General features: G+C 33.3%; 2 protein-coding genes across 4 annotated transcripts in view; one reads left to right on the forward strand and one right to left on the reverse strand.

Annotated features, from left to right (window-relative positions):
- Positions 1-608: 608 nt before the first annotated feature.
- RagA-B (Ras-related GTP binding A/B) lies at positions 609-24,715 on the reverse strand. The gene is made up of 8 exons (XM_076491172.1): positions 24,559-24,715; positions 13,849-13,948; positions 13,468-13,598; positions 12,915-13,073; positions 5,474-5,569; positions 5,188-5,310; positions 2,831-3,038; positions 609-1,005 (listed from the first exon to the last, which is right to left on the reverse strand). Exons 1-8 carry the CDS (start codon positions 24,568-24,570, stop codon positions 908-910), a joined length of 927 nt encoding a protein of 308 aa, XP_076347287.1. The 5' UTR covers positions 24,571-24,715; the 3' UTR covers positions 609-907.
- LOC143245150 (uncharacterized) overlaps positions 24,644-26,235 on the forward strand; it is a 43,010-nt gene continuing 41,418 nt past the window's right edge. Inside the window, exon 1 of one of the 3 annotated variants that reach the window (XM_076491138.1) lies at positions 24,644-25,011. In XM_076491138.1, the coding sequence (XP_076347253.1) occupies positions 24,987-25,011 (25 nt within the window). In that variant the 5' untranslated portion in view covers positions 24,644-24,986. The remainder of the gene's footprint in view (positions 25,012-26,235) is intronic. The other 2 variants (XM_076491147.1, XM_076491156.1) reach the window with 2 other exon arrangements.

The following is a 26,235-nucleotide window of genomic DNA, read 5'->3' on the forward strand; positions in this document are numbered from 1 at the left end:
TTGTAAGAAAGCAACAAGGTTTATACTACTTAAAAGTTTGCTCGACCTGTGGAGCTTCTACAATGATATACCAAATATAACCCATTGGTAAAGCATAAAATTTAATTCTGCTAGCTTTTAAGATGTTCTTATGCACATCTGCAAGTCTGACCAGCTGAAAGACTGGTCTTTTGTTCAGGAGGAAAGTTAAGAGGAAAAAACTGTTGGCTAGTTTTGTTTAAAATTCATTCTAAGTAGACTGACAACCACCGTTTGATGTTAATTTAACATTGATTATTTACATTTTTATTCTAACCTTGCTGCCAAAATTAAATGAAGTAAGACCATTTTGAGACACACACACACACACACACACACACAGTCAGTGTATTGTTCCAAATGACAGCAAAAACATCTTTAGTTGCGAGTCAGTTATTCTGGAAATAACTTAGAATTTTTATGAGAGTACAGTTACAGTGTATTTAGAGTTATTAGTTTTTAAGGCTTATTTTGTTAAAAAGTAGCAAAATAAAAACCTATTACCAAATTTTTACTAATGTGATTTGTGTAATAAAACTAAAAGTTTAATGGTATATGGACAACATCTATTTTAAATGAAAAAACCAATAAAAGTATTTCAAAGATTTTATTACAAAGTAACTATTTATACAATTTTGTTAAGAGTCAACAACACTTCAGTTAAAACACTTTAATATATGCTACATAATCTAAGTTATTTTTCCTACTTAACAAGAAGTTAATAGTACTAATTCCAAAGATTTTAAAGATCAGTAGTGCAGAACATGTTAAATAAGATGTTTCCATGATGTTGCTAGCATAAACAATGATGACGTAAACACTAATCCACTAGCAGACTTTTTAGTAACCTTACATTCTACAAAACTAATTCTGTATTGGCTTCTAATTTTTACTTCAGATTTCCAGAATTTTGGACTTGTTTAACTCCTTCCAGTTTTTCAAAATGTTTCCTAGCATTTTTTATGTTTATGAGAGTTGCTGCAGAGGCTGAAAGAAAGTAAAATTGTTTGTGACATCTTGAAATGTAAATTTCAGCTTACTTAAAAAGTCATTACTGTAAAGAGAAATTACAGATCAAATTATTTCTTGATGATTTCTGTGAAGTGTTTAACAGTATTAGTGTCAAACTTGGTTGTTTTTCACCATGTGCAAGTTATAAAACACATTTTTCAGGAGAAAAAAATGATACATGCTAAATAAAAGGGTAGATGATAGAAGTCCACTTTAATACGAGAAATTTAGATATATAACAAATCAAAAAGTATCCAATACTGATGCTGTTGATAAAAATGCAACAGCTTATTAAATAGTCCAAAAAGATTTAAATCTACACATTAAAGTTATAGTAATGATTAATGTTACATTTGGTGTCTGCAAGTTTATCATAAGTTTTATAAATTTTAAAGCTTTCAATAATGAAAACAGTTCAGTACAATAGCTTTGGTGATTTCAATTTCTGCATGTATTACAGCAGGACTTGAAACTTGAACCTCTTGCATTACAAGTGAAAGGTCAATCCACTAATAAGGTACTTTTAAACAATCTAAATTACCATATTCTATCTCTCACAACCAATGCCCATCCTCAAGTCTTATTTTAGGTTTGTGGGATGGCTGCTAACTAGCTGGACACTTATCTAAGTCTAATGGTTATACCTTTTAACTCAATTGAAAGAGCACTTTGTATGAAAAGTCTTGCATTCAATATCAAGCCATGATCACTAACAATTCCAACTACTAGAGTGAGAACCTAAAGACAACTGTTCTGGCAGTTTCCAAACAGTTGTTACACTGGTCAAGTAACTAGCAAATGATTATAAAAACATGATAGGTTGATATGGTATACAGCTGTCATGACAAATTTTTCTGACTATTAAAAAAAAAAACGTTTTATAGCAGAAAAGACAGTAAAGCCAATAAAGCTCTATTTTAAGTCTTCAAGTCTCTCTCTCTCTCTCTCTATATATAATATTTTTCACCTGTGGCATCTACACACAGGAGAAATACTAAAATTAATTTAAGCAAGTCATTTCAAGGATCTGATTCATGTAATTATCATTCAATGCTACAACATACACAAAAACCTTCTTAAAGCTACTATATTGAGATATTAAACATTCACTGAACTTCACAACAAAAAGGATAGTTGGATCCAAGATCACATAAGAGGCACACACACTACACAAAAATACAGTATTGATTTCATGAGGCTAACTAAATTTAATAAAATTTAAGTTTAAAACTAGGATTATTTTTCATGTACAAGTCCACAAGAAGTTAACAATATTCAGCATAAAATTTCTTGGTTCATTTCTATAAATGAGAACGAAATAAATTTAGATAGAAAAAAAACAAGTCAAATTAAACAATTTCTAGAAAAAGAAACCAAATAATTTTATTAAAGTCAGGGTTTTATTTCAAAACATTTATGGGAGGATTTTATATGGTGACTGATGTGACAGTCTGCAACAGTGTAGATGTATTCCCCAGTTTCATTTGTAGGCATGTCTAAAATGGTACAATTTTAAGATCACCTTGCTTTTCACACCAGATGGTATCACCCAGAAGTCAAACCCTCAGATTTGCCAAAAACTGAGGTGGGGGTGTTGATATAAGTTGTATATTTTAACAAGTTTAACTGAGTTTGCAAAAATAGACCCAAGGGTAATGCAGTAATACGCTGGAAGTAATACACAAGAAAAAATAAACATAATCTTAAAATCTGAAAGAGAATTACATAAATTATTTTGTTTAGTCAGAATTAGTAAAATTTTATTAACAACAAAGCTGGTTAATAGTTGTACAATACTTACGAATACTGGGGTCTGACAGGATAACCATAACGTACGTATTAGGAGTGAAGGTATCAACGAATGAAGCAAAGTTCTTGTTCCGGACCTCCATGCTGTGAAACTGAGCAGCAAGTTTACTACAGCTGAGCTTGAACTGCTTGATTATATTAGACACTTTTTCAAACCTATGAATATCTCGATGAGGTTTCCTCTGACAGTGAGATATAACCTATGCATTGATAAAATGAAACAGCTTCAGTCTAGTCCCATTTAATTTTGTATTACACAATTTAATAAAAACACCTTTTAACAAGAGTCCACTTCTAAAACATATCTTTAGATCATTTACTTTTAGCTAAACATAACACTTGTTTGAAACCATTTTAATACATTAAGCACATCTTCACAACATTTTGCATATTTTCAGAAAGCAATGCAAGGTTTTTGTACATAAAATAACTTTTTAAAATTAAGATTTCTTAAGTGATGTTTTTCTTGTGCTTCTCTTTTCTGAACATGTTGACACCCAAAGTAATTTTGATTTTAAAATTAAAAATACTTTATGCATCAGACAAAAATTTTCAAATATTACGTGAAAAATATAATCATAGTTATCAAATTTAGAAAAATATTTTCACTATTGTATCTGTGCAAGTTTGGTCAATTTGATCAACCTCATAACTACCATGAAAAATTAAGATTTTTTTTCATTTTAGGAGGACTACAAATTACAACATGAAAATGTATTATAAATAGCTTAAATCTTGTAACATTATTCATCTATACATCATTATTAACCTTTCAGATGTGCCTGACTAATATTAAAGTTGCAATGACATAGCACATGTTGTCACGTTACTGTATCCAATATAAGACTGGCCTTTACAAAGTGACTTCTCTTAGATGTGTTTTAGTGGACTAGTATTTTGTAAAATAATCATTTTGGTTATGACAAATGTATATATGCTATTACTATTTACAAATAAGTTCTTAAATTTCGGTTAGTTTCTTAAAACATGTAATAGTAAATAAAGGTATAAATTATTTACTCTAGTTATGAACTTTGAACTTGTTTGCTGCTTGCCATAAGTTAAGACTTAGCACATTCCACAGATGGAGGATGTAAAATAAATTTTAGACTTTAAATATACAATTTGAAATAAATCAAGTTGCTATCTCAATACTATAAAATTTGCTAATTTGTCAAGATTAGTAACTAAGTTGTACTTGTGTCTAAAAAATAAGTTTTTCAAACTTAGTACTGTCTTACCTCAACACTCGAGATTAACAGTTTACAGCACAAATAATTTGCAAATATCAAGAAAACCACGTCTGAGCTCTCAACTGGTTATACACATCACTGAGGGAAGTAGGTGTACATAAGTATTTTAAATGGAAGATGTGCAGGGCAACATTGGGTGATTTTGTATAAATATAAACACTTCAGGAAACATTTCGAGGTTGTCATTGTGGGTAATCTGGGTATCTACTTTACTAGACTTTGTATTTGGACAAACATCTAATTCTAACTAAAGCTGCATTCAACATAATACAAATAGATATTTACTTTTAAATTAACCAATTACTTGTGTATAACACTAAAATATGAATTATAATCTACAATTTGATATCAAACTTACTGACATTTATAAAATTGTTCAGTAACGTTTTAATTACAAGTTAACAGACAATGCAACATCGCCTTTGACCCACGACAGGTAGCTATAAGGTTGAGGGAAATGTTTATTTTAATTTTTTCATATTTTCCACCATATCATTAACTTATCAACATACAATGTAATGAAATAATTAGAATTAAGAAATAGGAAAGAAAAACATTACATTTTTGTACAATATCTTTAAAGATTTTGTTGTTGTTAAATTTGTACTTTCAGGTCCTTGCATTTTCACATAGTTAATTTTTAATGTTTTCTTTTCTGGTCCTGTACCACTTATTTATCATACAGTTAATGGTGTTCTAGAGGCATATTACAATGTCTACCAGACATGTGCAACTGTTCAGCAAAAATGTTTGAGCACCCCATAATACCATAAGCCTTTGGAACCAACACAAACTACAATTTAAATTTAGAAAATGCTTAAAGCTTTCAATTATGTATTTTAAGACAAAATTATTACATAATTAACTAAAATATAACAGAAACAAGTCTACAAAAATAACATGGCCTTTAATGCATGACCACCCGAAGATCCACCTTTGTAAGGTTAACTCAAATTATTATCTTAGGCTTGTAGAATTAAGGTAACTTATTTAAAATCAAAATATTCATTATTTCACTTGATACCATGTAAAAACTAAAAATCTAGAAATTATATATTTTAATCACTACTTTATTATAAATAATTTCTCATCTCACCAAAAATGTTGCTCTTTCAAACAAGAGAACTTCATCAGCATCAATAATATCAGCAAAATGTTGTAGGTTGGATTCTAACTGTTGGACATTAGGAATAAGTGTGTAGACAATGGAAGACCATGCCTGGTAATATAAAAATGTTTTAAATTAGTATACATAGTATAAACAAATAATTATAAGTTTAATTTGATATCTTAATTCTATCAGTATTTAAAACCTTATAACACTGTTTTAAGATATAATGCTTGCAAGAACAATAATGTACATTACAAAACAAACAACCAACTTTGTAAAGAGTTTCATCCCATATTGATGTGCGGAAACAGATACATTCTAAAGGCCTTGAGAGACGTTTCAGATCTTCTTCTCGCTCTTTGAATATCTGTTTAAAGAAAGGAGAATGTTCAATACCTCAAAGCAGTTAAGACCTAACATATGGTTAATTTGTATATTAAATAAGTGTACAGATAAGTAAATCTCATTGCAAGTCAGATTTTCACACTGTAAACAAATAAAGAAAACATTTAAAATTATGTTATATCCTTAATAAATGCAGACTATCCAATATTTAACAAGTGAAATCATTATACTTTAACCTAAATTTAAAGTGTGAATTATTAACATGTTAAGATTCTTTTAAAACAGCTTGTTTTACATATTAAGTACATTGTAAAGTAATTCACAGTAATAAAATTCTTGCTTTTACTTTTATGAAAGTCATAGACAGTACTGTTGTATTATTTCCAGCATAATTAATAGCAATTGTTATTCATAATAAGAAACCCACTTCAAGTAAAAATGGGTTCTTGAGAAAGCTGATATGGGTATTAAAACTTGCCTAAGGGATGTGTTTGGCAAAGGTCAGTTACAAGCTCTTCATTAACCTGAAGATGACCTAAGAAGGTTGAAACATTGTTCTGTGCTTTATTTTAATGAAAGTTTTAATACTAGCCATCTTGAAAATACAGTAATTATTATTGCATTGAACACGCAACTTTTTAACCAGAAAATAATTTTTAATAGCATGAAAGAAATTCTAGGAGTTAGTGTTAACTAAGGTTAAGTTTTGATGAATAATAGTGCCTTCATAATAATTGATCATTTAGAAAAGCTGCTTAATTTAAATACATTTAAACAAAACAGGATTGAAATGGCAAATGATAGGGTAAATGGTAGTGTTTCAAAAAGTTATGATTAACATTAAATGTCAAGTTACGAGCACAATCTCAACACAGGATGAATTAATGCCAAGTTTAGGCTTATACTTGGATATTAAATGACTTATTTTAAAATGAAAATAACTAACACTGATATTTAAATCACAGGAATAACATGGAGATTGGTCAAATGGTATAAAAATATTAGGTGAATTTATATTTCAGTAAGTCTGGAGACTGCTTTAATGGGAAACGAAGAAAACTATTATAAATGTACAATACACTTTAATATAAATATACATGTTCAGAATATCCTCATCAACAGATAAAGTTCTTTTCTATATCACAAAATTCCTGCTTATTCACTAAAAGCTGTAGATGATTTGAATTTAAATATCACCTGCCTGCATGCAGCATGAGCAGTAGTGTATTGTCAATATTGTAATGCAGGCTAAAAGTTTCTTTTTAGAAGTTCTCCACTTGTCTGTTATCAAACTGATGAGCCACGAGACAGTATATATTGCTGGTTTGCTATACATGTTATACTATAATTCTCATATTTAACCAGAAGTGTTATAGATTTCAAACATGACAAATTGTTTAACTTCAGCAGATTCACACTGGACATTAGTGTTTTTATAAAGACAATATACAACTTCAGTGGTGAAAAATTTGATCTGTTAAGTGAACTGTATCTGCTTCAATTCCAAATCAATACTCTCATTGTGAACCCTCTATAAAGATAAAGAAAATTCCAGACCAGAGAGAAGACTGAATATTGTTTCTTTTAGAAAACTTTTGCACATAGATCATTACTTGTAATAACTTATTGTAAATTGTTCTACTGTTTGTATATTAAAATGTAGTTGTATTAAAGAAACAGTCAATCTTGTTGGCAAGTACTGCAAGTTGGATACATATTGACATTTGTTTAACTTCTACATTTAATCATTTAACCCAGTTTCAGGCTACTTGAAATTACTACATAACATAGTACATTAGCCTTTACACTGTACAATTTATTGGTTTCTTAACAAGCATGTGTTTACATAGTTTCTTCCCATTTGTTATTGTAAAATTTTAACTTCAGTGAATTTAATCCCCCCTCTAAACTTCCATATTAGTTTTATTTTAAAATATAAATGATTTTATATCTAAAGTTTAATTTTTGAAATTTCAGTCATGGTGAAATTAGAATAAACTCTAATTAAATGTTTTTCCATGTTACCATGATCTTAACATATCTTAACTTTCTACCATATGAATAATAGGTTGTCTAACTGACATAACTAATAAAATTTACATTTTCCTTTCTGTTAAATAAATTGTCTGGAATCAAAGCTTGGTCCTTTTTGACCCAGTGAAGCCATTCAAACAGTTACTTCTGAAATACTGAAAGCCTTTTCTATTGAATTTGGGATCATGCTATCAACAAAACATGACTCAAAATATCTGAAGGTCTTGTGTATTTGCATATTATTTTATTGAAAATGCTTCACTATCCTACTTTATAAATTACATATTTCATAAGTGCCAGTAGATCTTATACTAAATTTGTTTGAAAGTTGCAGTTGAGGTAGAAAGGAAGGTATTTCATGTACTACTTGTTTGAAATATAATTACAGAAATGTAAAATTCAAATCATGCAGATTTTCCTTCAAAATACTGAAAGCCAAAATTTTAGAGAAGGTAGAAATTAATGAACTATGATTACAGGGCAGAAATAGAAGCTGTCTAGACAAAAACAAACTATAGCAGAATCCAGAACTGAAGAACAAGCTGAACTCCCACTGACATCAATGTTTTGAAAAAAACAGAAATATAATGTGGATAGGGGGCATGAATTCTATGGCAAAAGTAAGTGGCTCAACTTAAAGCTCTAGAGCCTGCAGAAGGAGAAGGAATGCTCTGATCATGACATATATTGGGAGGCAAGGGGAATTAGACAAGTTGCAAATAAGTTGAAGAAATGAATATCAATTCTACAGACTCCAACTGTAAAAAAGAAATCAATGGGTATACTGCTAAAGAGAAATGTCTGAAAAACATTCTAGCTATCCATGATGAAAAGCTAATTTCAAGAGACCACAAAACAGCCAGCTGTGAAGCTGGAGATATCAGATGTCACTGCTGAAAATGTATAAAAATATGATTGCTATGAGGAAAGACAAAACATGTGCTAACTAACTAAGAAAGATGAGTGTGGGCAGAATTTGTTCTCTCAATGGGCTTAAAGCTTCTACTGCAGACTTGAACACAAATATGAGGCACAGCCATCACTAAAGCAAAGTTTGGGCAAATTGTTAGCTCAAAACTATGAATACCAACTTAGGAAAATGCTGAATGAAAACAAATCAAACAGAAAACAAGTGCTTTAAGAGTCACCTCAATTCTACAAGCTCTGAATTTACAAAACTTCTCCATTTGCCAATCACATGCTAAGGAACTGCCTCTTATTTTGTTGGTGGGTATCCCATTCTCTCATTCTTTTGTTGAGGAAATGGGTTGTTCCGTATGTTAACAGTTCTTGCCTTTTTTATCCAATCTTGATACTCTTGTTTCAGAGAACTTCAATCATAGTATGATATTACTACAGCTGAAGTTCTGCAAGTACAAGAGCATAAAGACTGGATAAAGGGACAGGAACTATTGACATACATATGGAACAACACATTTCCTCAACAAAAGAAAGAGAATGGGATACCCACCAACAAAAGAAAAGTCAAAATTTCTCAGAGAACATTGAATGGCAAATGGAGAAGTTTGTAAATTCAAAACTTGTAGAAATAGAAAACAAGGAAATGAGAGTAGAGTTCAAAGGAAAATTTACATGCAAAGTCTAACATGAATAATGCACTAGGTAGGCAGTATCTAGTATATGGACTTGGAAACGATCCAATACAGAACAGAAATGAACTGGAAAACTAATTCAGTGCAAACCAACCATTAAGTCAGAATCTTCTAATCATCCATAGAAGAATGACAACTGTTACTGAATGTATTTGGGAGACCAACTAAGCGAGTTGCTGCACCCGAGTACATTTAGTGCCTAATGCACACCAAATGGACAACTCGCTCAGTAACGTGAAAAATGAAGATGGGCAAATCAGTGCATGTACGTAAAGAAATGTGAAACTCCATTTGTTTTCTGGAAACTTGAATGAAGTATCTGTTACAAGATTTTCATATCCTACTTGAAAAACTCAATGTTCTGGTAAAATCATTATATTTTGCATTTTGTTAAGCCATTTAAGAGGATGTGCTTCCACAGTCCACCATGTTAGTGGCTTGGAACTGGAAAATGGTAAGGCATCTCAAAACTCTACTAGATAAAAAGGTGGTATAAATGCAGTGAAAAGTCCATAGAAATGACAACACCTAAAATATTACAAAGGTTAACCATAAAACCCTATTTTGAAAAGCAGACCACAACAATTTATTAAATACAAGGCAATGCAGGGATAGGTAGTTATCCCCCTTCTGCTTTCCCATGTAGTGCCTGGATGGGCAAACTTAAAGCAATTCAGTCACAAGGATAAACCTAGAAGAAATTTTGTGAAATAACCCATCTGTGTTGCCATAGAATTGCAATATGCCAGTGTGATTTGAAAACTTCAAGGATACCTGGTCAAACACCTGGTACCAAAGAGCACATTTAAATGTTATGAAAATGAGAATAAAGCCCTTAAAAAATATTAAATAATAATAATTTACCCAGTCAAACCCACTGAAGTCTTAAAAATTGGCTACAGGTGGAAGATAGCCCAAACAGGAAGAAATAGTGATCAGATGCAAATAATGGGAGATGAAGGGTATTATTGAAGACTTTCCTCCAATATGGTATTTGAAAAAAACAAAAGGTGTGGGACAAAGCTGTCCAATAACTGAATAATAAGATGTGCAAATTTGGTTGAAGTGGAAAACTTGCAGATGACAAGATGTGCAGTCTTGTCCAACTACTATTGCAGACTGTCAACTATGGGTAGGAGGGAGAGTGATAACAACCTGCAAAGGATACCATGCAAGATTCCACTGGTCATGAAGAACTCAAATATGAACATGACTGAAGGGAATAAATGTTTCCACATTCACATCCCCAAAAGCAACAGAACCTCAAGAATTGTAATACAGGGAGCAGTTAGAGGATAAAGAACTGAAAGCTCCATAGAACGTTGTCAGGTTGGGTCTGACAGACGAGTGTTGAAAAACCAAATGGACAAGATATTGGGTAGGTTATGGAATGACTTCTTCAATTTGATTAACCAGCCTGTTCAAGCCACCTCTAGAATTAACTGATAAGTGTGTTATGCAGATTTCTGTTTGGAATGAGCTAACAATAACCAATCATCCTTGTAATGATCAAAGAACAACCTACTAGCATATGTATAACAAGCAAAAACTCTGACCACCAAACAAAAAAAATACAGAGCAAAGAAGATCAAAGGGCAGTGGACAAAAATGGTAAGTCACCCTGTGATAAACAAACTATAGATATGGTTGTGACTGATGAAATATTAAGATATGCAAGTAGACATTCATCACATTAGTGTTGGCCATCTACAAACCTGGAGAAAAGAACCTTCTGAGAGAAATGAGTCCACTCTAAAATGGGTAGAATAAGAAACTGATCACAACAGAACAAATCTGTCACAGGCTGCCAGTCTTTGATTTTCATGGGGACAACAAACAGCTTTGAATAGAAGCTTCAAAAAGACGAACAGGTTCTATGGTCTGTTGGAACAAAATTTCATGTACTTCCACTAACAGATGCTGGCAGGTAACAGAATCCCTTTGCATAAAGGAAAGGAGTACTAGAAACAAAGGGAAAGTGAGAGTTGACAACAAGTATCTCCAATAAAACTCTAATAACCTAGGGATCTGTGGCAAAAGGAGAAGAAATTTTAACAAACAAGTTCCTACCAGACCAGAACCCACTGGGTAATCATTGGTACTGTTAGTGTCACACCCATCTATGTTGAATTAAATAACAAGATTAGGAAGGATTGGGATGGGAAACAGGAATAGGGGGCTTGTGGTTCCAACTGCAATAAATGAGCTACTAAAAAAAAAAGAAAAAAAGTACTTATCCACCTATTCCATGAGAAACACTGCTGGTATATAAATGGTTAACATGCTGCATGATGTGTCACTTTTGGATAGTACTTGTGTATGCATGCACTTTGATGTTACTTTTTTCTTTCAATATTTGCCACTGGCAACAACAGATTGCAAGATGACCCAAACATTCTTATACTTTTGGTAGTTGTTGATGTGATGCAAAAAAAATCCTTACATGATACGAAAAGATTATTTTCAGTCTGAATTATGAAAAAATGGTATTAAAAGGTAAACTTAAAGTTTAAATTTGCAAACCTGTGTTATTAGTTAGTAAATTGTTTCACCTTGTACTTGAGTTTTTTTTAAAGTCAGATGTAAGAAAGTTAACTTCAAGGGGTAATGATAATATTTACAGTAGAAATGTTTTTTAGTTTATGCCAAACATAGAAGAAAAATTGACATTTTCATGCCCCTTCCACCTTCACAGTACTTTCATGATGATGAGGAACCCACTTGAAGTAAAAGTGGGTCTCAAACAGCTGGTATGAGTAAATACTTAAAATAGAGAACACTTTGGCCTTTTTAAGTCATCTATAGATAAAAATTTGAACTTTTGTTAATCTGAAGATAACCTAAGGTCGAAACTTTGATCTCTATTTTAATAAACATTTTAATACTCATAGCAACAGTCTTGAGATACATCTTCAGAGCACCTTATGTAGTATTCTATAAAATATTTATATGAAATGTACTAAGCCATTGATGTTGTAGACTGGCAAGAGAATAACGATAATTACAAACAGGTCATTTTAACAGTTTTCTTTTTCCTTGCAAGTCTAACAAGATTGAATTTTTGTGCATTTTTATACACACAGTCTTAGTAGTCAATAGTAAAAGTTTCAAAATATCATTTGAACCAAATCTTTACTGTTTAAGGGTCTTTTTGCCCAAATATTCTATTAGGGTTTTGTGTAACTCTCCAAGATCCCTGTTATGAACTATTGTAGTTCAAGATAAAATCTCAGAGGGAGAATTCAAAAACTACATCTGTTACATGGTACAGAGATGAAGACAATTCTATTCAAATATTTCATTTTGAGATTAAAATATCAAAACTTAAATATACAAATTTGAATTATACACTGTTTTCATAAAGTGTATACATTTTTTTTTTTTTTTATAACAAAAGTTGTTTGATTAAATTTGACAATTCTGTAAAAGATTACCTTAACCCAACTGTGTGTAAAGTTAAAAACAGTGATGAATTTTTTTAGAAGCTGTACATCAAGGTAAAACTTTATTGATGGCTTATTCTGTCTATAAAAATAAAAAATCATTAAAATCTTAACTTGTAATTAATACAGCAATAACTTAAAGCTTGTCAACCTTACAATATTACAAGGTGAATTTTCATTACTGAAGTTTTTAAAATAAAAATTACATAGTTCTGTAACAAAAATTTAACAATCTTTCCAAATACTGGCATATAAACAAAAAATATAACTGTCCTACCAGATCTCTCTGATCTTCCTGAACTAAGTCCATCTTGTGCACTAGACAAAAAATCTTTGCTTCTGATGAATTTTGAAGAATTGCCTCAAGGCATGATTGGTAATAGTGCATATCTCTTTCGAGTTCTCGTGATTCTACGTCAAACACATAAATTAAAACCTGCAAAGAGTAACCCATTAAGCCTGCATCATTTTATTTTGATAATGTAAATTATGTTACCTTTTTGTACATCATGATAATTTCATATACATGCACCCAAAACTTATGACAATCAAATGATTTATTTTACGAGAAAGAAAATAGAAGAGTTTTTCTACATGTTAGTTTTAATTTAATGAGGGTTATTTTAAATCACCTGACCTGCAACATTTTACAAACTTTTATAACACTACTAGAAACTAAAATTAAATAAGTGATTAATATACATTTCTTTTATTTATTTATTTATTTATTTTACAAAGGCACATTACAAAACCAAAAGGCCAAGAAATAAACATTCTTCACAGGAAAAACTTAACAATGGCTTGAAACTATTAAAATGTATAATACTAACTTCTACATTGCGAAATATATTGTCTCTCTGACTAGCAAAGTAATTCTCCATAAAAGCTTCCTGCCCACCGCAATCCCACAAGTTCAATACCAAGTTTCCAAGAAACCGAACATGAGAATGTTCTACATCAACTATTAAAAAAAAAAAGTTTCATTAGTTTTCTCATAACAAAAAAAGAATTGATCAACATTAACTATAAGAGTGGGACACTGACAAAGTATTAAGAATGTTATTTATGTACAAGATGAGGTTTTAGTATTTAAAGTTTATTAAATGTAAAAATTGAACAAATGCTATTATTTCTTTACTCTTATCACTATAAAAATCTATCATTTAACCATTAACATTCAGGTAAATGTACAGTTGTAGTTTTACACTTACTTGTTGCTCCCAAACGCCGAGTATCACGTGCAATGTAGTTAGCAAAGATGATTGATCTCATGCTTGTCTTTCCAGACCCACTTTTACCCATTAGTAATACCTACAGTAAAATAAAATACAGTCCTTAATTGTAATATAATTCATGAAATATTATTGATAGCTATTGCTAACTTAGATTTTATTTTCAGAAATTTTTATATTACCAATGTTTTACAGTCAATTCCCCTCAAAAGTTTATAAAATTAAATAATTTTCTTATGCAAGACTAGTAAACTGGAGGTTAAGACTGATGGACAGTATTCCCACTGCAATGTGGGTCCTAATTTTCTTATGTGGAGACATAGTAATTCCAACCTGGAGTATCTGCCTTCTTCAAAAGACTCAAAGAAAGTTCACATTTGGGGATGGTAATTAGCCATGGTGGTATGGACTGAATAATGGAAACAGCAATGTCATTCAAAGACAGACCCAATTCAGCCAACTACACCTAGATACAAAGGCCAAAAGGAACAATGGCACACCATCTATTCTGAAAAAGCATGGCCCACTGAGGATGGAAAACAAGCCCTAGGTGGGATGCTGTGATAAGATTCAAATTTTTGAAGCATACAGTAAGGACAGTTGCAAATGGCAGAGTTTCAGAAGAGGTTCAAAAAGACTCAGTGTACAAACTAAACTGGCAAAGTGCAGAAAGTCCTTGTGCAGAGCTGAAGCTCCTGATGGTGAACAGGGCCCAATATCTTGAAGGTCAAGATGTTGGCAGAACCACAAACCAGATCTATAGCCCAGTCTTGATTGAATGAGGGCAAAATATAATTTTAGCATTGAAAAATCAATCTGCTCCCCAAGAAGTGAAAGAGAGGACACAAGATGTTCAGGGACCATGGAAAGAAAAAGGTTTCCAAGATGAAGCTCTTGATCAAGGTGAATCCCACAATGGCAAAAGAAGTTCATTCAAATTGTTTTAGAGCAAGAAAAAGTAAAAACCATATTCTGTGGTCCACTTCGGTAAATAATTGATGGCAATCTAGCTGCTGCTAAATAAACCATGCTCAATGACTGAGATGAAATGTGGAAGTTGCCACCACAGATACTGCTTGCAACTGTAGGAAGTTGTTCCCTGCTGGCAGTCATCTTTAATGAAGTGTGATGCTCAAGACAGCCCTAAGGGACTCCAAGTTCTTATGGGAAAAAATGGGAAGGTGTTGAGCCCACATGAACTTGAAATCACTAGTCCAATAAAAAGAATGCTTAATAAAAATGGGCAAATGGCCAAACAATCCATAAGCTTTCTCAAGGTAAAAATACAGAAACAATGTTGTTTGAGAAAGGCTTCCCTGAATGACATTATGTCAAATCAGGTGGTTCATGGTGGAGCACTGTCATCAAAATTCATACTGGGTGGGCAAGGTTTGATTTAAGAAACCAAATAAGACAAGCATTAACCATCCTCTAAGATCTTAAACAGCTCAAAGCAATTGGATGGTAGTTTGAAGAAATCTTTGGATCCTTTCCAGGCTTAAGAAATGGGAGAACAATAGCATGGCACCAAGCATCAGGAAATGCATTCTCCTGCCAGATCTGATTAAGAACTCGAAGAATAGCAAGAGAATATCATCAAGTCCCACTAATGTACTGCCAAACTAATGAAGAGAAAAGCTCAAATTCCATCAGTGTAAAGGAATAATTACACTCAGAGATGATCAGCCCAAAAGGAATGAGGTGATTGCTCTGCCAGTCCTGATGGCTAAAAAATTGGGGATGAGACAGAAGTGCTAGATGCACAAAAAAAGCTTATGCTGAGAGTATTAGCAATACGCTGGACATCAGCAACTTCCTGACCAGAAAGCATGATTGAAAAGGGACAGAAGTACATTACCCATCGACCTTCTGAATTTTGTCCTATACAACTTTGGAACTGATTAAAGAAAATATGCTAGTTGTGAACTTAACTCAAGATTCCATCTGGCTTTGACATCTTACCTGCTGAGCATGTGCATGGGCTTGCTGTAAGGTGATGTGGTTTGAAAGTGTTGGCTATCTAAGAAAGGTACCCTATGCCTCTTTTTGAGCTTTCTATGCCATGAGGCAGGCAGAATTCCACTATGGACAAAGATACCTTGTAAACATGTTGAGGTTTTAGGAATAAATTGAGCAGCTGCCTGGCCAATACAAACAGTTGTCTATCACTGGTTTACAGACAATGGTAGGATCAAGTCCCTAGAGAGCAGTGAGAAAGGGTTAATTGGCCTAGTCCAACTTCCATTGAGGCATGCAGGTCAAGGAATTGACCATAGCCAGTTACCCTCAATATATTTGGAAAATGATCATTGCCCTGTGGGTTATCATCAAGCAGCCCAGAAAAGGGAGAGAAAAGTGAAAGAAGCAGATTGAGATATCAACAGCAGTGAAAAACTGAGTAGGTGTACGAAAACAGGTACAAATACCAGTATTGATGAGAGAAAAATTATGATCTAAGAGCATATACTTTACAGAATAACCCTTCCCATCAATATCAGTACCACCCCAGAAGGGATTATGTCCATTGAAGTTCTCAGGATTAAAAAGGGAGACAGCAACCATGGGTAGAAATATTCTAAATTTTCAGTAGGACACATGTCCTGCTGGACAGTGAAACTTGCCAGACATTTGAAATTTTAGTAAGACACCTCAAAATTGTCACCGGACATTACCAAAAACAAAGCATCAAGTACAGACAATTATTATATAAAATAACCATTTTATTTATGGCACTGAAACATTATTTCAAAGCAAGTGGGAAAATCCACAATCTGGTTCAGCAGATGACATGGAAATCACCTGCATGAGGCATACCAAGGCCAACACTGTTGATCCAGGGAAAGGTTTACTGTCCTCAACAGTAATTTGACTTAACATGTGGGCCCACAATCCACTTGCACTACTAGCCAAGGACTCATCTGATTTGGCAAGTCTTGTGGCTTTAAGCAGTGTCTCATGTAAGTCAGCATGGCAAATATCAGCTGCAATGTTGAAACCCTTAGCTTCTAGCAGAGCACCAAAGTGGTCCAATAGTGTCTGGAGTTCATTATGGCCATAAGATGACAACGCTTCCTTGCTTTATGGCCAGTTGCTTGGTTCAAAAATTTGAAAAACACCAATAAAATTATCAAATTCTTCAAATCTCTCATTCAAATATGCGACAATTTTACCTCTGAAGATGGCAGTTTCTTCAGCCATGGATTGAGCAACTTTCTCTTTTGTGACACTGAGCCTCTGGCCCTTGTCTGACCACTAATAGCAATCACCTTTCCTCTAAATAACCACTTGCCAGTTTGTTCACATGTTGTGAGCTCTTTAACAAGTTTCTGGGATCTCTCAACATGATTCAGATTGTCCAGCTTCTCTTTGCAAACAGCAAGTTTGTCAGAAACAATGTTCACAGTAGCAGAATTGTCTTGCATTTTGAGACTAAAAAATGTCAAAACAGGCAGAACTGCCAAGAGTATGTAAATGTACAGGATGAATTTAAGGCTTGTCAAAGTACTGTATAATCCTGCAGCTTTCTGTACACGTTCCCCTTTGTCATGTAGCTTTACTTGATACAAATGCTCTGCTAAAGTTGGCTAGTTATGAGAAACTGACTCCAGAGCACGCTCTTTGTAGGCCAACCAACTGAGTTCCTGTCCCTTTTGTTGGCTTTACCAGCTTTTTGAGGCCAGCCCAGTTCTGTGGCAAATTGTCATAAAACTTCCATAGGTTTTCTAAAAAGGTTTTGGATACTATCAAGGTAAGGGGTGTCCTTGATGGTCTTAATTGCAAGTTCCAATCTGTGACAAACACAGTGGATCCCTATCAAATAAGGTTTTTGCACCTTCAATCTATTTGTGCCAAAATTGACAGCTGTCCCATAAGCTGTCAGGCATACAATTGATTCAAGCCAGTCAGGAAACTTGCCAAATATGGACAATGCTGCAAGTACAAAAAATTAGTACCCAATATCAGTTACTTTCTGCATAATAATAATAAAAAAACAAAAAAAACAATGTAAATTTGTACTTCGGAAAATTCAATTGCTCCACTATCTATTACACTAGTTGTGTTAGGTTAAGCTCAAATTCTATCAGTGGTAAATACATGGTTCTTGGTTTAAATGAATTGAAAAATGCTTGAGTTTTCACTGATGTATATTAATAATGGAATGACTATTTAAACCTGAATTAAAACAAATGTACATGAAATATTGAAAATTTTCTTAATTGGGAATTCAGGATAAGTCCAGAAAATTAACAACCCACGTAATTAAACCTTTACCTGAATTAGCCTGTAGCAAGTGTTCAGACTCAGCCTTCTCAACTGACTGCAGAAACAGGAAGTGGGTTACGAGGTAACAGTCACTGTACAAGTATCTTCATAGAATATTTCCTGCTCAATGTTGGCAGTGTCTGTTGAGCCATCAATCAATGCAAAATAATATCTGAGGTGTTCAGACGAGATCTGCCATTAATTCTACTTGTTTCTGCAATATACAAGATAACTGCTTGTTTGCATTGGCATAATGTTCTGTTAAGTTCATACCAAAGTTGTGCTCCTGCAGCAACAGAAGCTCTTGATTGTTTTGTTTTTGAATTTCGCACAAAGCTACTCGAGGGCTATCTGTGCTAGCCATCTCTAATCTAGCACTGTAATATTAGAGGGAAGGCAGCTAGTCATCACCAACCACCACCAACTCTTGGGCTACTCTCTTACCAATGAATAGTGGGATTGACCTTCACATTATAATGCCCCCACAGCTGAAACGGTGAGCATGTTTTTGAGGGGACGATGTATTTATGTCCGATACGTTAGAAATATGCCCACTGGTCACGATGTCAAGGAATAGATGGGAAAGTGCCAGTCAAACTTGATTTTTTAATGGACATGTCCAGCTTTAAATAGAAAATTTCGAACCCTGGCAACTGTTCAATGAGAGCATCAAGGTCTGACTGCTCATAGGTTTTCTCAGGAGACAAGTAGAGAGAACACAGTGATGTTACAACCGAAGGAAACACTAATGGCTACAGCCACCAAAGGTGTACAAAGTGGCAAAGAGAGGATGGTTGGTTGATTTAGTGTTTTATGGCACAGAGCAGATTGGCTATCTGCACCAAACATCCAATAAAAATTTAAGTAAATTTAGTAAAATTCATAAAAGGAACTTAAGGTAAAACAAAACAAAGTTTAAAAAAAACACAAATAGCATAAAACCAATGTTTACATCTAGTCTACAAAGTTAAGAGAAACTACAGTAATTCAAGTTGTAAAAGACTTTCTGTAGCATAACTGTAATAATCATAACTCACCAGGAAGACTAACAGGTAAGTACAAAAACCATCGTCAGTCACCTGAAGTTGGCCTTTCCAGTCCTGGTTCAGAGTTATTTGATATTATGGTCATTTTCAAAAAGGAAAGTAATAAAAAGGTCTTAAAAGACATGTAGCAAAATTATAATAACTCACCGGGATGACTAAAGGGTAGTTCAAACAGCAGAGTTAGTCACCTGAAGTTAGCCTTTCCAGTCCTTGTTGCGAGTTAATGTAATGACCAGTTTCTAATTTCAAATCTAACTAGATAAACTGATTTTTAAAAGAGAGCCACATTAAAAAAGGTGTAATGTATAAATTAAAAACTTAAATGGCCTTTAAAAAACCAAAAACATTGTCAAGGTGGACAGTGCCACCATCACCAATAACACTGTAACGTTATGGACAAACCTTGGGACAGAACGTGTTTAAAATAGTGCCATCATTGAGAGTCATAACGATGACAAGAAGGTAAAATGTGGCTGATTGTGATCCAAGCATTACACAAAATACACACTGGTGCATCAGTTACAGATAAAAGAAAACAATGAGTTTAAAAACTGATCAATGCATAATATAGTTAGAACAGCTACCTCTTTCTGATCCTTATGAAAACAAGATGGTCAAAGTCCAATATTGGGTTTTACTTGAAAAAGCTTGTTTTTGCATTGCTCACTCCAAGTTGACTGCCAACTGGCATGGAGCCATGCCTTGAATACAGGACCATAGTCCATGTATAGGGCAGGCACAGCAATGATAATGCCAGAATAGATAGACTTAGCTGCAGTGTTGGTAAGCTCATTCCTGTGAATATCAATGTAGCCCAGTACCGAGAAAAACTGGATAGAAGTAGATGTTAAAGAGAAATGGGCCAGTCAGTTTTAAATATCAGCAAGAACAGGGTGCAAAATAATGTGAAGCAATTCCAGGGCCAGTAGAGAACTAAGTGAGTCAGTATAAATAGTGCAGTTGGAGTACTGCTTAGCTTCTATGTGATCCAGAGCAAGAAAAATGGCATACAGTTCGGCAGTGAACACAAGCTATAGAGGGGATTCTGTGCACAACCACCAAACCACAACAAACCATGGCAGAGCCTCCACACTCACCAGATTTTGAACCATCTGTATAAATAGGAATGGAAGGATGGTTTGAAAGTTGTTCAGCAAATAGCAGACAATATATCCAATCAGGAGTGTCTACTTTTCTCAGATGAGTTAAAGATAGGTCACAATTGAAGACTAAAAAACCATGGTGGGATGGGCTGACCAGTGGATACAGAAATGTTATCCAAGGACAGACCCAATTCATCTAACTGCACCTGGATACGAAGGCCAAAAGCAGCAATAGCAGACTGTCTAGTCTGATAAAGCATGACCCATTGAGAAAGGAAAACAACCCCAGGTGGGATGCTTTGGTAAAGAACAAAGTTTTGAAGCATATAGTAAAGACAGTTGTAAACAGCAGAGGTGCAAAGAAGGTTCATGAGACTATGTATAAGCTCTGAACTGGGGAAATGCAGAAAGCCCCAGTGCAGAACCAAAGTCCTTGATGGTGAATAAGGTCAAACATCTTTAAGGCTGAGGTTCTGGCAGAGCCATAGACCAGTGATCCGTAGTAGAGTTTCGATCAAATAAGAGCACAATATATCATTAGCATAAAACGTCGATCTGCTCCCCAAGTAGTGGAACAGAGGATGTTCAGTGCTCTTGTACATTTGACCCTATAGCTGCTTGATGTGTGGTACAAAGGTCAGCTTATGGTCAAAGATAAGCCCCACGAACTTTGTCTCAGAGACCACAGGCAGCACAACTTCACTGATACAAAGTTCAAGATCAGAGTGAATACCCGTTGGTGTCAAAAGTGCATGTAAACGGTTTTAGAGAAAGAAAAGATAAAGCCGTTTGCTGTGATATACTTCAGTAAATTATTGAGGACAGTCTGTAGCTGACACTCAATATACCTCATGTTTGACGACTAACATGAGATGTGAAAGTTGTTGACATAGAACCCATTTGAGACAGTGAGAGGGAGTTGTTCAGTGATGGCAATAATTTTTATACTGAAAAGAATGGGAAAGTGTCAAATCCACATGAATTTGGGTTCTCCTGTCCATTAAAAAAATCTTAATAAAAATGGGTAAATGGCCACGTAACCCCCATATATGGTGGTCTCACAAAATCCCATACCTCCATGTTATATCACAAGCCTTTTCAATGTCAAAGAATATTGATACAAAATGTTGTCGTTTCAAGTTGAATCAGGTGGTCCATGGTGGAGAGCTGTTGTCTGAATCCACACTGGGTGAGTGAGAGGAGCAACCAAACAAGACGAGCATTAACCATCCTCTCTTAGGTCTTACAGAGAGTTTGTTAAAGCAATTGCATTGAGATCAGCTAAATATATCACACTGTACATACAATTTCAATGTATGTGAATCTATTTACTGTCAAAATGCTGATGAAATAAATATGAAGTGAAAGGGTCTTTATACTAACTTTCTCATTATGGAATAATGAAAATGTAGAATTTGTCAGATTTTGAACAGAAGATACTAGGTGTATGGATATATTGCAATACAAGTTTACACTTGCTGTTGATACTCATTCAACCATGTATAGTAGCATACAAACTACATGACATGATTCTATAATTATTGCTCCCCCCCCCCAAACAATATATAAAGAATTTATAAAAACATCTTTTCTCTTGCATGGATGAATCTAATTGATTCCATGGCTATGGGGTCCCCACTAGGACCAACTCTGGCAAACATTTTTCTGAGCTATAATGAATAACCTTGAGAACTTTACACCAATATTTTACAAATGTTACTTGAAGTCAATAACAATTTCATTATTTGTGGATCAAAGGATGAAACTCAGTTTCTTAAATACTTAAAACTTTATTGACGAATGTCACAAGTTTCTGTAAAACTAAAAAAACAGAACAGTTCACTTTTTCTAGATTTGCTAATTACTTAAGACAAAGATTTTTAATGTCAATATATAACAACAAAATATTCGCCCAGTTTATAACTTTATCCCTGCAAGATATAATGCAATCTAGCAACATGTCTACTAAGTAGAGCCTTTAAGATCCACTGAATGTATTTCATTGTATAATAGATATGCTAAGAAAATGATTAAAAGCTTAATCAGGATATTTCTAAACTCCCATAAAAACAGTCACACTATAATTCTCACTACTTTCTAAACAGCTCAAGTCTGAGAAACTTCTACCCACAGGCCAAACTGAACACCATTTTCAAACTATTCTTTAGATTAAAATTATCTCTTAAACAATGAATCATCAGTCTTTGTTCTTGGATTGTCTGTAAATACATATATGATGACTAAGGCCACATACATTGAGAAAATGTCCAATTTGGTGATCCAAAATTAGATTTGAAACTGGACATGTGACAACTCAGGATTCACCTTTGTAACCGTAATCTGACCTTGAAATGTGCACTAAAGTGTCTAGGGAACAAGTCTCCCATTTCAAGTTCTGCTACACAATTTATTTTAAATCAACTTGTGATTTTCTAACAAACAACTTTATAACTAGAATGTTTATTTAAAAAGTCACTTTAATCTTATTTCCTCACTTCCATTGATAATGTTTGTAGATAGTCAATAATACTGTATGTTAATTTATTGTTATTCTTACTTTGCATGATTAGAACATTCTTTTGATCTCATCTTTTCTAGCGTACATAGTTACTGCTTTTTCATTTACCTTGTTTAAGAGTAATCAAAATATATAAATGCTTTATGTACATTTGTTTTTTTATTTACTTAGAATTGATTTTTTTCCCAGTGCAGATGAGAACCTTCCCAATTACAGTTATAACATAGTATAACAAGTAATATTAAATAATTTTCTTACACAGTAAAAGGAGTATATGTACATACAATATCATGCAGAAAACATGTTTATTCCCACTAGAGAGTGAACCCCCAAATTTAAACAATTACACACACTTACAGTAAATCTAATATTATACAAGTTGCCAAATGGTAAAAAGATATGATATATTATCACACAGCAGTAAAAACTGGATAAAGTTAAACCATGTAATTATTATAAGTAACTTCAATGAGTATTTATATGATACTATGCTTCCCAAAAAAGATTAGTCATACTATTCATGGCTTTTTTAAAACAAAATAAAAAAGAATGTTTGTCATGTTGGGATGTAAAAAACAAATTACTTTAAGTATGAAGTTTTAACAACCTCCCTTCATGATCATGTGTTGTTAAAAAAACAATGTTTAAAAATGTTTTACATTATAAAAACAGCTTGGCAGGTAATAAGCCTAAAAGGTCCAGAATTTAAAAAACAGAAATAGCTAAGAATATAGTGCACAGTTATATCTAACTTATGACAAGGAAAATATCAGCATGTCATAAAATAGTGCAAAAGGAAGGGGGTTACTAGATTAATATTTAAGGAACTACTTACAATGTCCATACAAGACTACAGTAATGAAAAGTTAAATACAGAGCAGCAGAACAAAGATAAAACTGCATATAACTAATTGTACAGAAATTAAAGAATGAAACTTTCCTAAACTTTCATGCATCCCTTACATGCATGATATATTACTAGAATATAGTACGGTTGGAGGTGAATAAGCCTAACACAATGGATGTCTTTGGAAGAACTTGCATGCCCACTACCCACCCAGCCATTTTCATGGCAGTCTTCCTTTAGAATCTAGAAGCTTGTAGAATGTTTTTTTTTTTTTTTTGTATTGCTTACCATCACAGGTATTCATATAAATATTTATTGCAAGTAGAACTTTTAAGTATGGCTTTTGTACTAATAGAAATATTGTGATACATAACAATATAATTAATAAAAACTATGCTAACGATTTAGTCAGTACAAGTACCCAATATGAAAAGTTGTGACAATGTCATTTCACACCCAGAAAAAAGCTACGTGATGAATGGTAATCACTAGCATTAATTTTAAGTTTGATAAAATACATTCACGAGTTTGGGTATAATTATTACTAAATTAGTTTTATCATAAGCAAAGAGAGAACTATGAAAATTTTTTTATTTGTAATGAAACTGGTATTTTAAAATAAATTGACTGTAATACTAATAGAGGCTCTTATGAATCCTATGTAGTCCCTTAAAGTTGGCCTTTTTTCCTATAACTACAATAATGTAATACCAAAATATTTTAACCAGGCTTAAATACGAAATTGCCCGCACTCTAAATTATTTAATTATACGATTAGGTTAGTTACGTTATTGTCAACCTAGACAAAGATCCTCATTTTTTACCTTTTGCTTTAGCAATTACAATACTTATTATTACATTAGCATACCAGATAACCAAAGCAGCTTATAACTATTATTTATTATCACTCACCTTCTTTTTCATGGTATTTAATATTTATAAATTGAGATTTAATTGGAATCTATACACGCTTCTTTTCCCTTTGACAATCACGTGAGTAGTAGTGCTGCTACCTCACGATCAAATACTTCCCAGTGTCTTATGTCAATAGGTATCACGTTGTATTTATTAGGTGCTGCCCTCTTTTTCTACTAATTAAGAAATTATGCTTTCACTGATATATTTCAGAAAATACGTTTCATAGTTATAAACACTTTAAGAAAACTATTTATCATTCATTTGAACTCCAAAACTTACTTTCAGTATTTCAAACAACAACAACAAAAAAAAGCAACTGAAGCTGTCTAGGGCGTGGTTGGCTTGTGGTATATAATATTATAGTTGTGAGCGTCTTCAGACGAGTGAGCGTTCGTTGTCTAGCGTGGTTTATACTGGTAGGGATGGCGTCGGGAGCAGATTCTCCTTGTAAGTATATATTTTATTTTATTTCTAATAACGTGTTATTACCTTAAAGCCAAAATTATCTGTTTTAGGAAATTTCCGTAGTAGTGGAAGAATTATGCAAAAATTTAGATTAAGTGAGGATATATAATACTCATTTACAACCTACCGATATATATATTCGCACACATACAGTAATAAATATTAATTTTTTACTTGGCTGTAGATTCGTAAACTGTAAATTTTAAATTCTTTGTACGCTTTATCGGTTGAACACTATAGTTAAACTCGTCTAATTGAATGTACCTTTTGTAGATTTTTGGTGTCGGAAATATATTTGGTCTATAAATGAGTGAGAATTCAATTTACAAAAGTGTGTTTAGGTGCCAGTGTTATTTATTTTTAATGAGAGATGTATGGAGGCGTTTTAATGCAAAAATTGACTAAAACGTAAAACTGCATAGTTAAAACACGAATGACTTATTAAAAACGTGTGAAACAAATATATAATTACATTATAATAATCATTAGGACGTACTACTCTATTTATTAACTTTTAGCTAATTTTAATATTGTCAATGATACTAACTATGTACGTGTTATTACTTACTGTGGCCCGGCATGGCCAAGCGTGTTAAGGCGTGCGACTCGTAATCTAAGGGTCACGGGTTTGCATCCCGGTTGCGCCAAACATGCTCGCCCCTTTCAGCCGTGGGGGCGTTATAATTTTACGGTCAATCCCACTATTCGTTGGTAAAAGAGTAGCCCAACAGTTGGCGGTGGGTGGTGATGACTAGCTGCCTTCCCTATAGTCTTGCACTGCTAAATTAGGGACGGCTAGCCCTCGAGTAGCTTTGTGCGAAATTCCAAAACAAACAAACAAACAATTACTTGCTGTAACTTTCAGCGCAACTGAGATTCGTGTCGTCTTGCGCGAAATGTTAAGCAACCACGATTTGTTAATGTGGAATTCTAGTATACCGAATACAGTGAAAGCCAAGATTTTGAAGTGAATCCTTCGATCGAAAAACCGTTGGAATAGCTTTTGAGATGAATTTATTACGATAAGTTCAGGAAGAAGATAGAAAGTTAGGAAAATGTGAAAATATTTTGAGGGAGAAATTTAAGAGTATTAACAAAAATAATGAAAATAAAATATAAAACAAATTGTCTTGAAGATAAGATTTGTGAGACTGAGACGTACAGAAGTCTTGGAACGATAAGAAGTATTACATCTTTCAACAAAAT

Source organism: Tachypleus tridentatus, chromosome 1 (genome assembly GCF_004210375.1).
Source record: "Tachypleus tridentatus isolate NWPU-2018 chromosome 1, ASM421037v1, whole genome shotgun sequence".
Classification (NCBI taxonomy): Eukaryota; Metazoa; Arthropoda; class Merostomata; order Xiphosura; family Limulidae; genus Tachypleus; species Tachypleus tridentatus.

Excerpts from the sequence above, each read along its gene's own strand:
- RagA-B (XM_076491172.1), bottom strand. Across the intron at positions 13,599-13,848 it reads TCGGCGTTTGGGAGCAACAA|TTGATGTAGAACATTCTCAT; the intron begins GTAAGTGTAAAA and ends TTTTTTTAATAG. Across the intron at positions 5,570-12,914 it reads AGGAAGATCAGAGAGATCTG|ATATTCAAAGAGCGAGAAGA; the intron begins GTAGGACAGTTA and ends TTCTTTAAACAG.